We start from the raw sequence: 16939 nt of genomic DNA, 5'->3' as shown, positions 1-16939 counted from the left end.
TCCACAAAGATGTTTCACCTCTCATCCAAGAGGCTTAGAGAGATATTTAGCCATGGTGGTGTCATTAACCAGGCCATTGTTTTCACCATTGGTTTCACATTAAAGTCACCTTATCCTGTGAAATATCTCTAAATCTCTCTCTATCTCAAAATTCTGTACAGATATTCATGGTTCTCAGATGACAAATCATTCTCACTTTTCTTCTAGCGCCCTTCCATGGGGTTCACAATTGTGTTTTTCAGTGAAATGTCTCAGCAACCATCGAATGGATTGCCATGAAATTTGACTCAGATGTTTATCTTATCCTCTCACGATGAATTGTAATCACGTTGGTGATGCTCTGACTTTTCATGTAGCGGAAAACTTTTAATTTGCGTAATATTTTGATTCATGACCAAATTCCAGTAAACCTACGACCCATCAGCCTGAGCTGTAGTGTGTTAAGAGCTAATTAGCAAAAGTCAGTGCAGCCTTACAGAGCCTCTAGCATAGCTGAAAACACTTGTCTACTTTGTGTAAGAACATTTTGTTCTCTCTGTGGTTTGGTGTTTAGCCAGCAGTAACACAGTTGACTTATTGTGAATCTGTTAACTCTCTGGGGTCCTATCAATTGCCCTTACAATTACTTATGAGATCATGGGCGATTGCTCAGCCCCAAGAGGGTTTATTATTCAAGATGTTTAAAATCCAGTCACTTTGTTTTTTATTTGATTACTATCTCATTACTATACTGGTTTCAAATCAACCCTCTCTTCTAACATCCTCTCATTACTTGTTCAACAAGAACTTATGCCAAGTCATTTACCTTTTGCCCGTAGTAAAAATATCAGTTTACCCCGAATGAACTCACTAACATAAATCCATTTCTACACAGTTATCTATTTTCCTACTGTAAAAGGTCATCTCTGCTGATAATGCAACAAATAAATTTTTATTCATTTGGTTTCAAATGAATAGTGAAATGCTCATGCGCTTTGCCTGCCAGTTGTAAACTGAAACTGTGTGCACAGCAGATACCTTGGGAGATGTCAAACAGAAACTGGGCTCCTGGTGGTTCTCAGACTGATTAATATGTGAGAGAAGTTATGGGCCGGATGAAAGAAACACACAACAGTGGCTGTCTGACAACACGGAGAGGCCTTGCTTGCGTGTATCAGCAGCTGTCAGACTTTCCACATAGACTGTCGTCATATTCAGTGTCATTTGATACATCTTGACTCAAACCTCTGTAGGTTTGAGTCAACCAGATACCATCATGGTTACCCCCCAAGGTTCTCTGGCAGTTTTTATACACGCTGAGAAGGAGAAGTGTTCATTGTTGCCCCCCTTCCAGATTCTCATCAATCCATCATTATGAATTAGATTGTTAAGAAGAACGATGAATCAGCGGTTATCAGTGTTTTGACACAGTCCCCCGTGGGTATTTAAACAAAATCAACCTTGATTGATCATTTCTGACTTGGTAAATTAACATTTCACTCTTTCCACTCTGTGTTTTTTTACCTGTGTTTCTCCTGTGGCCTGATATTCATGTATTGATGAGTACATGCTGCCCAAATTTCTTTTCCTTTTTTTTTTTAACATTTCAACAAGTGGTGCAGTAAGAGCAGAAGTTACATTAGTATTAGTAATATTCGCAGAACCTGTGATAGAGTCGAGATTTCTGGATTTAGTAGCAACTGCCTCCCTGTTGTTTCCAGAGCTGAGCTGCTTTGTATAGAACATGCAGACTGCCGAGATCTGACTGTGAATACACAGAAAATTACATTTTGATCATGGATATTTTGGGATTAAGCTCAGTTCACTCATTCACCCGCTCTGTGGTGGTTGCTATGGAGCCTAAGCAGCAGAAATACAATTTAGTGACATATGGCCTGCAGTAAATAACTTATAGCATGCAGGTTAGTAGAGCTTTAACTCTGCAATGAGTTTATTGTCCAGCAGACTCATTTAGTATTCACCCCCTGGAAGTTTTCATTCTCTGCTTGGTTGGACCTGTTTGTTGGTGCTATCGGTCTAAGCTGGTTCTTCTGAGTTTTGCTGACCTAAGTTTTGCTCAGGGAGAGGGGGTTGCATTGACCACAGGGGTGCAAAATACACTGGATTACCAACCAGCACCCCCTCCGTGCCCACAAACATGTAAATGGGTCTTTGGTCATTTTAATTAATTTAAGATTTGTCAGGGAATATGCACCTCTTGGGTGCAGTATCAACAAAGCTGGGTCCTGCATTATTACCTAATCTAGATCTATCATGAAATCTTTATAAGTGTATCTTTTAATCAATCAATTAATCAAAAAACACAAACTGAGGAGACGCTATCTTATATTTCACAGTAAGGAAACACCAGAGGTAGGTTATAAAATAAAATAATGACAATAATAAAACCTAACTAACTAACTAAATAATAGTCATGTAATAGATTCAAATATATAAATAGACAAATAAATAAATGAGTAAAATCCAGACTATAAATATAGCACATATTGGGCAGTGAATTGAAGACATTTCCATATTCAATAAGCAGACAGGAGGTGGTGTTTTACTGGACCAGTTAAATGGATGTGCAGCAACACTTTCTCTCCGGCGCTCATTCACATGTCTTTATCAGAGGTCTGCAGCGGTAATCCTCTTAAAGCCAGTCAACAGAGGCGGAGCAAAAAGCTCTCATTGCGTTTTTCCAGTTTCCTCCCCGCATTTTACCGGGAAGCTTTGGGTGCGCAGTGCGTGGCCGGACGGACGGACGGAGGACGGACGGGTCTTTACCGTGATGCGTAATGTTGTGTTTTGTGTAGAATAGCTGCGTGAACGTCGGAGAGGGAGCAGATGCGGCTCTTGCCATGACTTGCCCCGGGAAGCAGAGCTTTCAAGCGGCGTTGATCTTCCTGTCTGTCGCCCAGCTGACTGCAGGTACACTCAAATGTTTGTTTTAGTTATTAAACTGCTTACCATATAAACTGTTGTCTCACTAGGATTAATACTTAGTTCAGCTGTATTCACAGAGAGCTGTTAACTCTGTTTTCAAGAATTATGTGTTATGTCACACCGGGAATTAAGTTTATTCAACTCTGAAAGACACCTTATGTTATACTAATAAAAGTGCATACCATAATATACATAGAATAATGTGTTACTGGTTTAATTAATGCTGCAAATAAAGAAAACAACAACCTGATTACCATGTGAGGTCACCTGTATCTGTGTTCACAGACCACGTGCTTTAAGTTTTCCTGAAAAAAAAGTTAACTTCAAAATAAAAACAGAGTGTTTGGTAGAAAAATAGTTCTCAGTAACCGATCTGCAGTTTAAATCTTTGTTTCAAAATACTTTTATTTTATTCTTCAGTGCTGTTTCAGTACTCATCCTGTAAGATTAAAGTGTGACTCTGGTGTCAAAACTTAAAACTCCCATTCAGCAGAATAGTTTTGTTTTAGTTACACATTGAACTTTTAAAGTTGTTCATATATCGAAGATTGAAGTTATTTGTTTTTGAATTTCAATGAATTCAGACTACAACTGAAAAAAAAAAAGATTAGTTGATGCACAAAAATATTAATCTGCAACTGAATAATAATGGATCACTACTGTTTCAGTCATTTTTCAGCTTCTCCATTGTGAAGTTTTGCTGTTTCTATATGTCATAGGTGATAGTAAACTGAATGTCTTTGGGTTTCGATCTGCTGGTCACACAGAAAAAAGTCAATTTGAAATTCATCTTTGGCTTCAGGAAGATGTGATTTGCATATTTCAACATTTTCTTACATTTTATAGACCAAATGGTGAATTGAGAAAATAATCAGCAGATAAACCGACAATGAAAACCATCATTAGTTGCAAATGTAATTGATTACTTACTTAATTAAAAGGATAAAGGATGTTCTAAGCATTGCTATGTCTCTTTATATGGTGTTAGTATATCTATCAATCTTTTAGTAATAAAGAATCCTTGTTGAAGTCCTCTGTGTTAAAAGGGTCTGCAAAAGTACAAGCTTTGCAGCACTGTGCTTCTTGCGTCTTAATAATGACTTAATATGTAGTTCGTCGTAGAAAAAAATCATTCATATCTGCTCCGGGATAAAAGGGAGCTGCAGATCTATCCGAACCTGTTTGGAGTTGTTGGAGAATAATAGGAAACGTGCACACACATTCCAGGATGTGTGGAAATATGCACAATGTTTGATTTAAAAGAACAAAGAGCTTCCTCAAAGTCACTTTTTGTTACTTTCTTCCTCCCTACAAAATACAAAATGTCTAATACACAATACAGAGAAAAAAGGTTAATAATGTCTTTGAGGAAAAACAAATACAAAAGAAATGATTTAAAAACTGGTTGCATTCACTTCAAAGCTCTAATCAATAATAAAAAAAAGCATTGTTTAACTACTGTAAGTTTTTAGGCTTCTGATGCATTCACTTAACTTTCACTGATTCCTGGTTGTCTTCACGCAGGTTGTTTGGTTTGTTGTGGCTCATTGACTATGTGAAAATATGTGGAGGTGAATCCATAATCAATATGAAGCAACGCATAAAATGATTACCCAGGTTGGACACCTGCTGTATGTCATAGAAATGGAAGCAGAGAGAGAGAGAGAGAAAAATAATGCAGCTGTGAGATGTAGGGAAGTCCAATAGATCTGATGATGACGATTATGTGGATGATATGGAGCAGACTAAAATGTTTCATTTAGTTAATTTATTTAGAATTTTTGTAATCATTAAATGAATTTGGTGCACAGTTTTTTTTCTTTACTTGATTTGTAGTTTTTTGTTTCAGCACTTTCTCTAAACACAGTGTGCGTTGAGCATTTTATTTTCTGTTTTGGCAAACTGAACGCAGTTTTTGTTACCATACATGTCCTTTTGTTTCTAATAGTGCTAAACATTGGACACATATACAATCATACTATAGCAATTTAACATGTACACCAATGCTCAGTCATTTATCTACCTGCTTCTTATACCTTAGTTACGATGCACCTCAGGGATCAATCCTTGGCCCCATTCTTTTGTCTTTTTATAACACTATCCTTGTATTAAACATGTTAAACAACTGCTACGTGAATGACGCACAGCTTTAATGTAAGCTGTATTACCTTTACAGCCTGTCCTCTCTATTGAGTTGCATAGCAACTCCAAATGATAATGACACCATCTCAAGAAAGAGTCGAGGTGTTGTTCCTTCCAGTTGTGAAATGTATCCGATTTAATGACTCTTCTTATCCGTCAGGATCTGGAAAGATGTATTAATGTTTTTGTCCTTCTCAGAAACGTATACATGCAGTATACATGGTTAGATTGCTCCACTGCAGGTCAAAAGAGGACAACAATACCATATTTTCATATTTTCTAGGTTAAAATTTGAGTTACCCCCTTTAAAAAACATAAAACAGCAGAGATTCATTAGTTACAGTTTTTTTTTCTGTCGTAAGCACCTTATATTGTGATATTATGTCTCAGTTGTTTTCCTGTATTTACTCCATCCAGCTGTATGATCACTGTCACTACTCATGACGACGTTCTTGGAATTGGCTAAAAGTGCTTCACGTTAATCTGTATCTACTTTAAAAGTTATATCAGCTATAGTGAATTTCACGCAACAAAATTTGTCCGGAAGTTTTCTTCTGATGTGAAACTGAAAAGAATAAACCTTTGTAAAGAGATTACACACTGCCACAAGATGCTTTATATTTATATGAACTGACAAATGCCCATGAAATGTAAAGTTTTTGCTCACTGAGCAAAGGTAAAAGAGGTTATTGCTCAATATTCAGTGGTCAAAATGTTCACTACCTAATTTAGAGTAGCACAATCATTATTTTGAGCTACTGCATATATTAGTTGAACTGAATAATGTATAATATTTGCACAATTTATTTCCAATTTTTTTTCAGGGTACAATCGGTGCAGCCTTGCTTATCAATCACTCCTTGTCTTATCAAACAGACCATGACAGCAGCTCCAAGTAGAACACAAGATTATCTGGGTGTTAAGAGGCATTACTCGGGTTCCTCCACCTCCAGCAATTTAAGAGCATGGACCTGCTTACATAACGGCAGAATCCTGCTTCTAAAGGGTTAAAGACCACTGGCTGTTTGTGAAGTAAACGGTTTGTCACTGATTGTACAAATCATTGATTAGTTATCTAACCACCTTAAGCGATGCTGTGTGTTTCAGGTCTGAAGTGTGTGTGCCAGCTGTGTGCCAACCACACCTGTGAGACGACCACTGACGGTGCCTGCTGGAACTCGGTGATGTTGATAGACGGGAAGGAGGAGACAGTCAAGTCCTGCCTGTCGCCCACCGAGATGAAGGGTCAGGTTTTCTGCTACAGCTCCAGAAATGTCTCCAAGAGGAGCTGCTGCTTCACTGACTTCTGCAACAATGAGACTCTCCGCTTATACCCAGGTACACCCGACATGATGCTCTTGTTTAGGTGTTTTTTAATGAATTTACTGTAATTTAGATGAATGTTTTGCTTGTATTAGGAAAGACAAAGACACAAATAAAGGTACAAAATAGAGGAAACACAGATTCATCCACTCAGAGAGTCACTTAATGTCACTTTGCTCAGTAGTTACAGTATTCATTTAGCGGCAGCACCAGGTCAAAATCAGTGTGGGATTTCCCACTCATTCTGGCCCCGGCTAGACGAGGTAGATGCTGATCCTACTAGATCCTGTGACATAACAAATCTGGCCAGAGGCAATAGGACGGCAGTTAGTGATCCTCTCTCTCTCCTTCCCCTGATTTATAAATAAATACTCTGTCAGCCATGTAGTCCTACTGCAGGTTAAAAGCCTCTCACGGGCCTGCTGGGTGGAAGTTGTCCTTAAAGCACAGCAGGATTACTTACACCTGTTGTGAAAAACACACTGGAACGTCAGAGTTACACTGGTGGTGGTGGTTCATAGTAATTCAGTACTTTAGTAATACTGCTGCAATACATGTCTGTGTTGTATTTTTATGTTTATTTGTAACAACTGCAGTTTTAGTTCATTGCAATTTAGGCCTGTGTGAATTGGATTGTTTCTATAGAACGTAAATCTGATTTGTTAAAGCTGCATTAATTAATTAGTTAATTAATTGTCTGCAGCAGTTGGAACAGTTTAGGTTAGGTTGAGAGAGCAGTTACACTGTTTAAATCAGCGAGAGCAGAGGGGAACTGCAGAGTAATGAATAAATGTGGGTTTGTCAGCACGAGCAGGCCTTTTACACATTGTACACTGGGTGATTTGACCCATTTTTCAAATTAAAATTATGAATTAATTGTAACTGCATTATAGTTACCCTGTATCGAGTGACTTCTGACGGACCAGCTTTAAATTGTGTGTTTGATTCCTTTTGACAGAATGACAGTCATATCATTCATATTTATTTCAGCGCTCACAAACGTGTGAAAAATGTTTTCATTATTCATTAATCTACCAATTTATTTCCTCAGTTCAAAGATCAAACATTCTATAAAATATCAGGAAAAAGTGAAGAATGCCTTTCTCGTTATCCCACAGGCCGGAGTCAGGTCCTCACACGTCAAAACTCAAACATATTCAGTGTATTTATTTATTTATTTTAATACTTATTAGTGTTTCCATCTCATGGGTGTCCTCGATGAGCTCAATCCAGTTATCTGCTATAGATGGATCAATCTGTAACCATTCACGGGTGATTGTTTTTTTTTGCTGCTACCATGTTTATTTTCAGAAGATATCGGGTCATTTCCTGCTATTCTTTATGGCAGGTTACCTACACATTCAAAGGGAATCTGTGTCCCGAGGATATCCTACATGAACATTTATGATCGACTGATTTAGAAATGTCAAAAAATGGACAAGGTTCTTCCAGCAGGACTCGCACCACTATAGAAGTGGAGAAAACAGTGTTCAGCAATGTACTCTCCCAATGCTGATTGGATGTTTTATTTAAATAATTAATTAAATTCTTAGTGGCTCTCCTCGCCTTTAAAATTGCTTGATAAAGTTTAGAAACCAGGACTGTCTGCTTTTATTGTTAGTTGTAGTATTTCATTGCACTCTGTGATTACTACCAATTTCTTATAAAAAAATAATATTAATATAGTACAGTATGTGTAAATCAGTTAAAAGGAGGTATAAATAGTAAACACAATAATATAAAACAAATCTTTCACTGCATATTTTGGTACTTATATTCATATTTTGGAGTACTGCATATGTGCTCCAGCCTAAATGTCGCCTTCCTGCATTTAAATTTTTGGCAGTATTTACTCTTGTTCGCAATACTACATAAGCATCAGTCCATTCATAATCTTTGATACCAAATTTAAAAAAAAAAATAAAACAAAGTGTTTTACCCTGACTGATTGATCCATCTAAAGTCATCAGTGGGTCACTTTCATAAAATGTAGAGGTGATGCAGGATATTTGAAGTGCTGCAGATTGTTGAGAGATGAGATGGGTCAGGGCAGCACCCTGAGGCTGTGATGTTGTCGACTGTGAATGAGGACACCGCAATCAATCTGTTCCACTGCTCAGTATGTGTGTGTGTCGTTTATTTTCTATATGCCACGACTTACTGTTCATCAGTGCACCTTTGCTGTGACTTTACTGTGAATTTACTGGCCTAAAATAGTAGAATCCATAGTGGTAAATGATTCTTTTTCCTATCCTTGATTTCTAGATGTTGTATCAAACAAACAGTTGTAGAGCTGCTGAGATTACCCCACTGTCCCATGCAGAGTCACAGTTTCAGTTTGTGGACTATCTTTTGCCACTGGGCCAGAGGAGAGGCGTGTCTTGTTTTGCACCATATCTTCTGAGCTCCAGTTGGACACATGACAGGATATTTATTTAGGTAAAAGGCTAAAAGATGTCTTATGAAACTGTGGTTTAGTTCACAATTTGTTGCTTTGCACAATGGGCCATCTGCAGATGTTGCATTTTTCAGTCACTCTTGGTGAGGACATTTCATGCTTTGGGGATTTGAAAAGATGGAAAGGCTAAATATGGTTGAGTTAGAGAGTTAAAGTTTTTGCAATCATTCCTGAAGTTAGTATACAAGTATACAAGTTAGTTTGTATCAGTTTGCCTTTGTTAGTACAAAACTCTGTATTTCCCTAGACCTGTCATTTAATTGTGGTACTGATGTACGGTGCTATTACTGTGTATTATTTTGTCAGCATGTTGTTAAATCTCATATTATCATCACGACGCCCACCAGCTCTGCTATTTTTGTTTGTGTCCAGGTCTCCTCTGTCCACCCACAGACAGAATGAAGGTCAGAGATAGAAATGCCCGGTTACATTGTTTTTTTTTTTGTTGTTGTTATAGTTTTTTTGCAAAAATCACAATTTATTTACAAGGCCTCGTGATGCACCTGTTTTTGATCATGACATTTGAAGCATGACACTTTTTGATAAGAAGAAAAGTCTTTGATTTTCACTTTTTGGAGAAATGTTTATTGGCACTAAAACATTTTGCTGCAGTATCTTTATTGCCTTTGAGTTATGATACTTATGGGCAGGCAGACATTGCATCCACCAAATGCACAATTTCCATCTCTCTAAATATTAAGATCGTCGACAAGGTGATGGGTTCATTATTTGTACAGTGGTTGTTTAGTGTGTTTTTAATAAATATAATACATCAGCATAGTTCAGCAGTAGTTACACAACACTGATAATATATTGTCCTCTTGAGGAGATTATTTCAGTTCACACTCGTGTCATAATAAACAGTGGCCACCAGAGGGTGCAACAATCATGTCATGTGAAGAACATTTCTCATGTCGAGTATGTGTGTGTGTGTGTAATCAGAGAGAGCAATAGAGGAACCCGGCTGGAGCAGAATGCAGCTCACTGTGGTGATCCTGGTGCCCTCCTGCCTGTTGTGTGTGGGGATCCTGCTGGGTGTTTTCATTGTGCATGGCCACCGCTGTGCCTACAGCAGAGCCCATAAGCAGGACCCAGAGGAGCCTCTGGACGACCAGATGCTCATGTCAGCTGACAAATGTCTCAAAGATCTGATTTACGACTTGAGCACCTCAGGCTCTGGATCAGGTAAGAAACGCTGCCACCCGGGTGATCGGATATGATGATTTAGACTGTCTGTGTGGGTTAAAAAAACAAGAGTTTAATAAATGTGAAGCATGTTTTTTTGGGGGGGATGTGTTGCAGGTTTGCCACTGCTGGTCCAGCGGACTATAGCTCGGACCATTGTCCTACAGGAGACCATTGGGAAGGGTCGATTTGGGGAGGTATGGCGGGGAAAATGGCGAGGGGAGGATGTGGCGGTGAAGATCTTCTCCTCCAGGGACGAGAGGTCATGGTTTCGTGAAGCAGAGATTTATCAGACAATCATGCTCAGACACGACAACATCTTGGGCTTCATTGCTGCTGACAACAAAGGTGTCAGATTCAGATACACATAACAGTCAAGATCACATTATAGTTATGAGATCAATGTGCCAACATGTGTGTTTATTGTGTGCTGCAGATAATGGCTCATGGACCCAGCTCTGGTTGGTGTCAGAGTACCATGAGCATGGCTCGCTGTATGACTACCTGAACAGGTACACTCTCTCTCTGGAAGGCATGATCGTCCTCGCCTTGTCCATAGCCAGTGGGCTGGCACATCTCCACATGGAAATCATTGGCACACAGGGTAAGGCTGTAAGAACATGAACTGAAGTGGGAGATTCAAACAATTATGCCCCTTGTGTGTGTAACTAACTAACTAACTAACTAACTAACTAACTAATTAACTAACTACTAAAGATAATAATAATTTTTTGGACTGTTTGGTATTTAAACAGTAAAAAATATGAAAAATATTCACAGCAGTTTCCAGATCCCAAAGTTTTGTCTTCACCTGTCTTGTTTTTTGCAACCAAGAGTTCAAAAACCCCCAAAAATAATCAGTTTACAATGATACAGAACAGGCAATGTAATGATGCCATCAGCTAATTCATTAATTGACTAATTATTTCAGCACTACAGTAATTACACAGTAAACCTATCACAATTCAGCTGTGTTGTTTCATCAACATTAAGTGCCATTGATGGCTGTGATAATCTGATTAGTTGATGCATGTCAGAATGCTGCAAAACAACACTTATTCGTGTCCATCTTGGTTTTTAGGGAAACCTGCCATTGCTCACAGAGACCTGAAGTCTAAAAATGTCCTGGTTAAGAAGAACGGTACAGCGGTCATTGCGGATTTAGGTTTGGCCGTAAAACACGACTCCAGGACCAACACCATCGACATACCGTCCAACCACAAAGTGGGAACCAAGAGGTTGGATTTATATCACAAAGCAACACAAACATGAAATGAAACTGCAGTCACTGCAAACACGCTCCAATTTATTTAAAGCGCTAGGGTTAACATAGTAGTCAGCCTCTGAATTTCTCCAAAGTCAACATGTTTTGAACTTCTTGGCTAATACTGTTAATTGGATCACAGCACCGAATGAGAAAGCTTGCCAGGCACTGCTTTCTGCAAGAAAAGCAGAATCTATAATGCAGTTTTCACTGTGCCATGCACATTCAGTCCCTCTGGTGATTCCTATAATAATATGCTGTTTGTTAACAGACTAATTTTAGCTGGGTGTGTGTACACAGTGCAATAATGAAATAATCAGCGTGGCTGAAAGTCTGTTGAGAAAAATGCTGAACAAAAGTCATGAAACCTCAAGTTATTTTGTATTAAAAAGCAAACTGGATTGATACAAGTAACCATAAAAAACATATTTCTTCTAGTTAAGTGATAAATATTGTTTATCACTCCCTCCAGGCAATACGCTGTTACTGATCAATTAACATCGGCGTCATCAGATCCACCGTCAAACTGTTCAAATGCAGGACAATGTAGAAAATACAAATGTATTTATTTCATATGACATGCATGATGAAATAATAAAAAAAACAAACATACCTCGCTGGCTGCACATGACTAAGAGCGAATGATTCCACTTGAACAACATAAAATTGTAGGTTATAATCCTACCCAGGATATACAGAGTGTTACAGAAACGGACAGCTTTTGTTCAGCTTTTATCTTTTGGAGTATGTTGTTTTGATTATTATTTTACACATTTTAAATATACTTTGTATATTCCTGCACAAGCTGCTCAACTCTTTTCATTTCATTGTATATATATTTATATTGTTTATATTGTTGAATAGCTGACTTTTTAAATCTTCCTTTTATTTTAACTTAATGTTTGTTAGGCACCAATGAACACCAAGACAAATTCCTGGTATGTGAAAACCTACTTGGCAATATACCCGATTCTGATTCTGATCCTCAAAAAATGTGCAATGCAAAGTAATTTTTAGGAAAACCCTCAAAGCCTAAAAGCATAAAACTTCTTACTGCTTAATGTGTCCTTGGAGGATAATTTCCACAAATAATGTGTCCTTACAACACGAAATATAAAAGTATTTCCTACACAGGGTTCATACAAAACCAAACATAATTGATGAAAATAAATCATATAAATAATACATGTAAACAAAACATATCAAATAATGGCAAATAATAATTATGCCATTATATCATTTTTATATAAAACATACTCAAACTCTGTATATGTAGGATTTAATTTCTGACTTTCATGATGCTTAGTGGGACAATTAAAGGTGTGAATGATATCCTTTGTGCTGATATCTTTTATCTTAAACTATCTGTCAGTCATCAGTGAGTGCTGTCTGTTTTGTTTGCTTGTTTGTCTTCTGTTCCCTCCAGAAACAAAATGTTTAAAGACTGAGCTTGTTTTTTCTGTAGTTGTTCCATATTTATGATTTTCAGCTCAGATAGGACAAAAGATATTTGAAGTAATAGCCTTTAAAAAAAAAATCTATATATCATTAGGCCTTAATTATTTTGTCCTCTGCAGGTACATGGCCCCAGAAATCCTGGATGAGACAATCAATATGCACAGCTTTGAGTCATTCAAGCAGGCAGATATCTACTCGCTCGGCCTGGTGTTCTGGGAACTGACCCGAAGATGCTCTGTTAGGGGTACTTTGAATGACGCACGCACACACTTACACCCCCCACTCTCTTATCAATATTTATAAAAATATTTAATAGACAAGTCATCAGCAAAGCTCTACTGTGGCTCTAACAGATGGGACTCCAATGTCCTAAATATAAGCCAGTTGTTTTTTTATACCCGTATTTTTTTCATCATCAGTCCTGTGCGTCATTAGGCTTCATTTTTGTCATTCTCCCAGGGCTCCAAGAAGATTTCCAGCTGCCTTATTATGACCTGGTGCCTTCAGATCCGACCATCGAAGACATGAGGAAGGTGGTATGTGAGCAGAAACTCAGACCCAACGTTCCCAACCAGTGGCAGAGCTGTGAGGTGAGACAGAAAAAAACTGTCTGATGTATGATCATGTAAGATAATTAACAATTATAGTACGATACTAACCCATCACTACTGTGTGTATGAAACAGTAAAAGTCAAATACAAAACTGCTATCCTGTGTGGTCAAATGCTTCAATTTGACTGATTATAACTTTTGAATGGAAGATGAACATAAAACCATACTGGACAACTGTAAAAACCAAATCATGATGGAATAAGTTTATTGCAGATAAGTGGTTACTGAGCTTTTAAGATCATTAACAGTGCCGATATCCAACTAGTTTGTGCTTAACTAAACGAAACAGACTGATCTGACTTCTGAAAAGTCAGAAAAAGCCTGTTTGAACTGTGATGAGATCATAGAAGAAATGAATAAATGAATGTACGGCATTAGTGACTACAAAAGTTTGAACTGAACAAAATGTGTGACTAACCTGGAAGCTTGTTTTATTGTCCGACTGTTCAGAAATGTTGTTGTGTTCCCAGATCTCAGCAATGAATTTGAAGTGTCTAATGTTATTATTTAAAAATGAAAATGAATGCTAGACAAACTTAGAAAGATAACAATCAAAACCAGACATTACATTCAAAGTGTAAGTAAGTTTGAGGGATAAAGACGTCAAATTTCCACGAAGTCACAACAGCACAGGAGGGGTGACACACCTGACACTTTATCCTTGCATCACCTCCTTAAGTAACTGACTAGGAGTTATTGACACGACGGGGTTATTGACCTTTTGTCTCAGACCTCTCAGTGGTTGGATGTGGTTCCACTCATTACCTAACAGAGTAATAGTTGAACTAAGACAGTTTCTGTTATTCTGGCACTTGACTAAATAACATTTCTTCATTTATATAAATAACACTGTCTCCTTGATGATACGCCAGGATCTGCGTGTGATGGGCAAACTGATGAGAGAGTGCTGGTACGCCAACCCTGCTGCTCGACTCACTGCTCTGCGGGTCAAGAAAACCGTGTCTCAGCTGTCTGCCATCAAGGATGTCAAAGATTAGTTCAATTTATTGCCCTGCGGATCAGCACCGGTGCCGGCACTGGTGCGACACGATGGACTGGAGAGATGTTCGGAAGCAAACAGGGAGAAACTGCTCTCTCTCTTTAACTGCCTGAGGCTGCCCTCTTCAGGACACAACCACACTGTTCACCCCCAGAGAGCAGATCCAGGTTGTTTATGGTGCCAAAGTTTGTCGGGGTGGGTGGAGGGGTCGTCTGTGGCTGCTTTGCACATAGACACCTCATGAAACAATTTGAACCAACCAACTGAAGTAGGAGCCAAACGAAATAAGAATGTGCATAATGTATATACAGATTATTTTTGCTACCTCAAACGCTGAAGTGCCCAAAGCTTAAAGTTGCACATTGTGATGTTTTCGTGCCATATCTTGTAACACTTATAGTGTGATAACTGACAATCACAAAGGATACTGAAGTCACTTGAACAGGTACTGACTTGTTTGAAATGACACATGTACAGACTGTCTCTGATAATTTGAGCTTTAAAGTATTTGAAGTACTTTTGCATAGTTATTACAGCACTATTACAGAGAAATGGTTTGTTGAAAGCTCAGTGGAAAGGTGACTATACACCTAACAGGGGTACAACTGTGCAATTTCCATGGATGGTAATGAGTCACTCGCTCTCGTGATCTAGATCACAATGACATTTGACACATTCGTGGTCCCCAGATGAAGAATCCTGATCATTTTTGATGATCCCCATACTTTAAATCAGCCAAGCTGAAGTGTGTAAGATTTAGTGGCAATGAATAATCTCCCACACCTCACCCTCTTCTTCGAAACATGTAGGAAGAGGACCCACTCTCACTGTAGATATAATTTTAAGACAGCAAAAACACTATGATTCTTATTTTCATTTGATTATACACTAATGAAAACGTACTAATAAATAATGTGTTCCATTCCTGCTAATAGATACTCACTACTACTACTACTAAATCTTACACACTGGACCTTTAAGCCAAGTTTTGGGCTATCCTAAAATCATCACAGCGGACGTTTCCTCTGTAAACTGTAAATATTTCGACTGACTGATGGCTATGTGCATTTTTTTTTGTCTTGTCCTTCACATAAAAAGAGAAGTACGACTAAACTCCTGCTATGTATTTTGCACATTTAAAGCTTTCAGTTGCTGACAAGAGCTGCTCGCTGACAGGTATATATATTTTTGATAAGATAATCTAACATGTACATTTTATAACCTGATGATTTTACAGTAGGTTTCCCAGATAAATATGATAAAAGCAAAAATCCAAACTTGACGAAGCTAAAGATCATAAAACATAATAATAAAGATAATGACAAAACACATAAAGTGTGTATAATGTAACTGGTAATAAATCAGTTGAAGATATTTCCATTGGAGAGCACAGGTTCAGTGAGGTGATGTGGTCCTGTGAAAACTGGTCTAGGAAAAGTGCCCACGGGTCAATCTGTACACTATGTGTGCTTGTATGCACCCATACGTGTGTTTGTATGCTCATGACTGTGTGTGTTTCATATCGTATGAAGTGATCCTGTGAACCTATGAAGTGATTTTTAAAGATGTGAATCTGATTAATTGTTGTAGTGTTTGTGAAACTGGTGCTGTGGAGAAGAAAACCTTTCCATGTCTCCCATCCATCATGGCTTTCAAAATGAACGTCCGGCTCGACATCCTCGGTTAATGCTCACGTTTTTGTAGTCCATGTAGCTGCTTAGCATCAGTGTCGATAAGTATTCTGCTGTTATGAAGGTGTCATGATTACCAGATGAAATGTTGCATCAGCTGTGTTGCCTCTTGAAAATAAGCCGTGTACAGTAGCTTGTTACTCTCTCGGCAGATATCACTCTTTATTTTCTTTCTTTCTGTGAAATGATTAGTTGACTTTAATCACTGAATTATTCGACTTTGTACAGATTACAGATAGGAAATATTGAACATACATTATTAAGGTGTCTGTCTCTGCCTGTGTCCATTGAAAAATACTATTTGTGTTTTTTTGATCTGTTGTTGGATCTATGCTGAACCAGGCTTTTATTTTGTCTGTTGTGTCATATCTGCTTCTCCAAGAGTGAGATGACACTCGGGGCAGCATTTAGCTGAGTTGGTTCGAAGCCGACCTGTGGCTCTTTCCCGCATGTCATTCCTCGTCTTTCTCTCTCCCCGCATTCCTGTCACTCTTTAGCTTTCTCTATTAGAAATAAAGCTTAAAAAGGCCCCAAAAAAATCTTAAATAATTTAAAAAAGGCAGCGAACTGATAGCTAAGCATGTGAAACACTTATCAGTCATTCCAAAGAGGAGTGATCACCATGTGCAATTTCTGACTGGTGTCTTTTTTTATATATTGTAAATGAAATTGCTAATTATAAAGACAAGTGATGCCGCTTTCATAAAATGAGGATATAAAATAATAATATTTTGGATTTTTGTGTTTTGTGTCGTTGCTCAGATCTTTTCTCTTGCACTATTTATTCTGTATAGAAATAAGTGATATCAGTGGGTCAATAAACTGTTTTCCATGGAGTGAATTGTCTTTTTTTCTTGATAGGTTGTGTGATTTTTTTTTTT

The 16939-nt window shown here is 38.0% G+C and overlaps 1 protein-coding gene across 1 annotated transcript; it reads left to right on the top strand.

The window, feature by feature from the left end:
- The first annotated feature begins 2478 nt into the window (after positions 1-2478).
- Positions 2479-15186, top strand: acvr1c (activin A receptor type 1C). Its single transcript, XM_027290679.1, has 9 exons — positions 2479-2910; positions 6175-6405; positions 9791-10033; positions 10151-10381; positions 10470-10637; positions 11115-11271; positions 12875-12999; positions 13215-13345; positions 14240-15186. The coding sequence occupies exons 1-9, from the start codon at positions 2841-2843 to the stop codon at positions 14363-14365; spliced, it is 1482 nt and encodes a 493-aa protein (XP_027146480.1). The 5' UTR covers positions 2479-2840; the 3' UTR covers positions 14366-15186.
- Positions 15187-16939: the final 1753 nt, after the last annotated feature.

Source organism: Larimichthys crocea, chromosome XVIII (assembly GCF_000972845.2).
Source record: "Larimichthys crocea isolate SSNF chromosome XVIII, L_crocea_2.0, whole genome shotgun sequence".
Lineage (NCBI taxonomy): Eukaryota > Metazoa > Chordata > Actinopteri > Sciaenidae > Larimichthys > Larimichthys crocea.
Note: the sequence above shows the minus strand (reverse complement) of the source record. Positions and strands in the feature narration are given on the sequence as shown.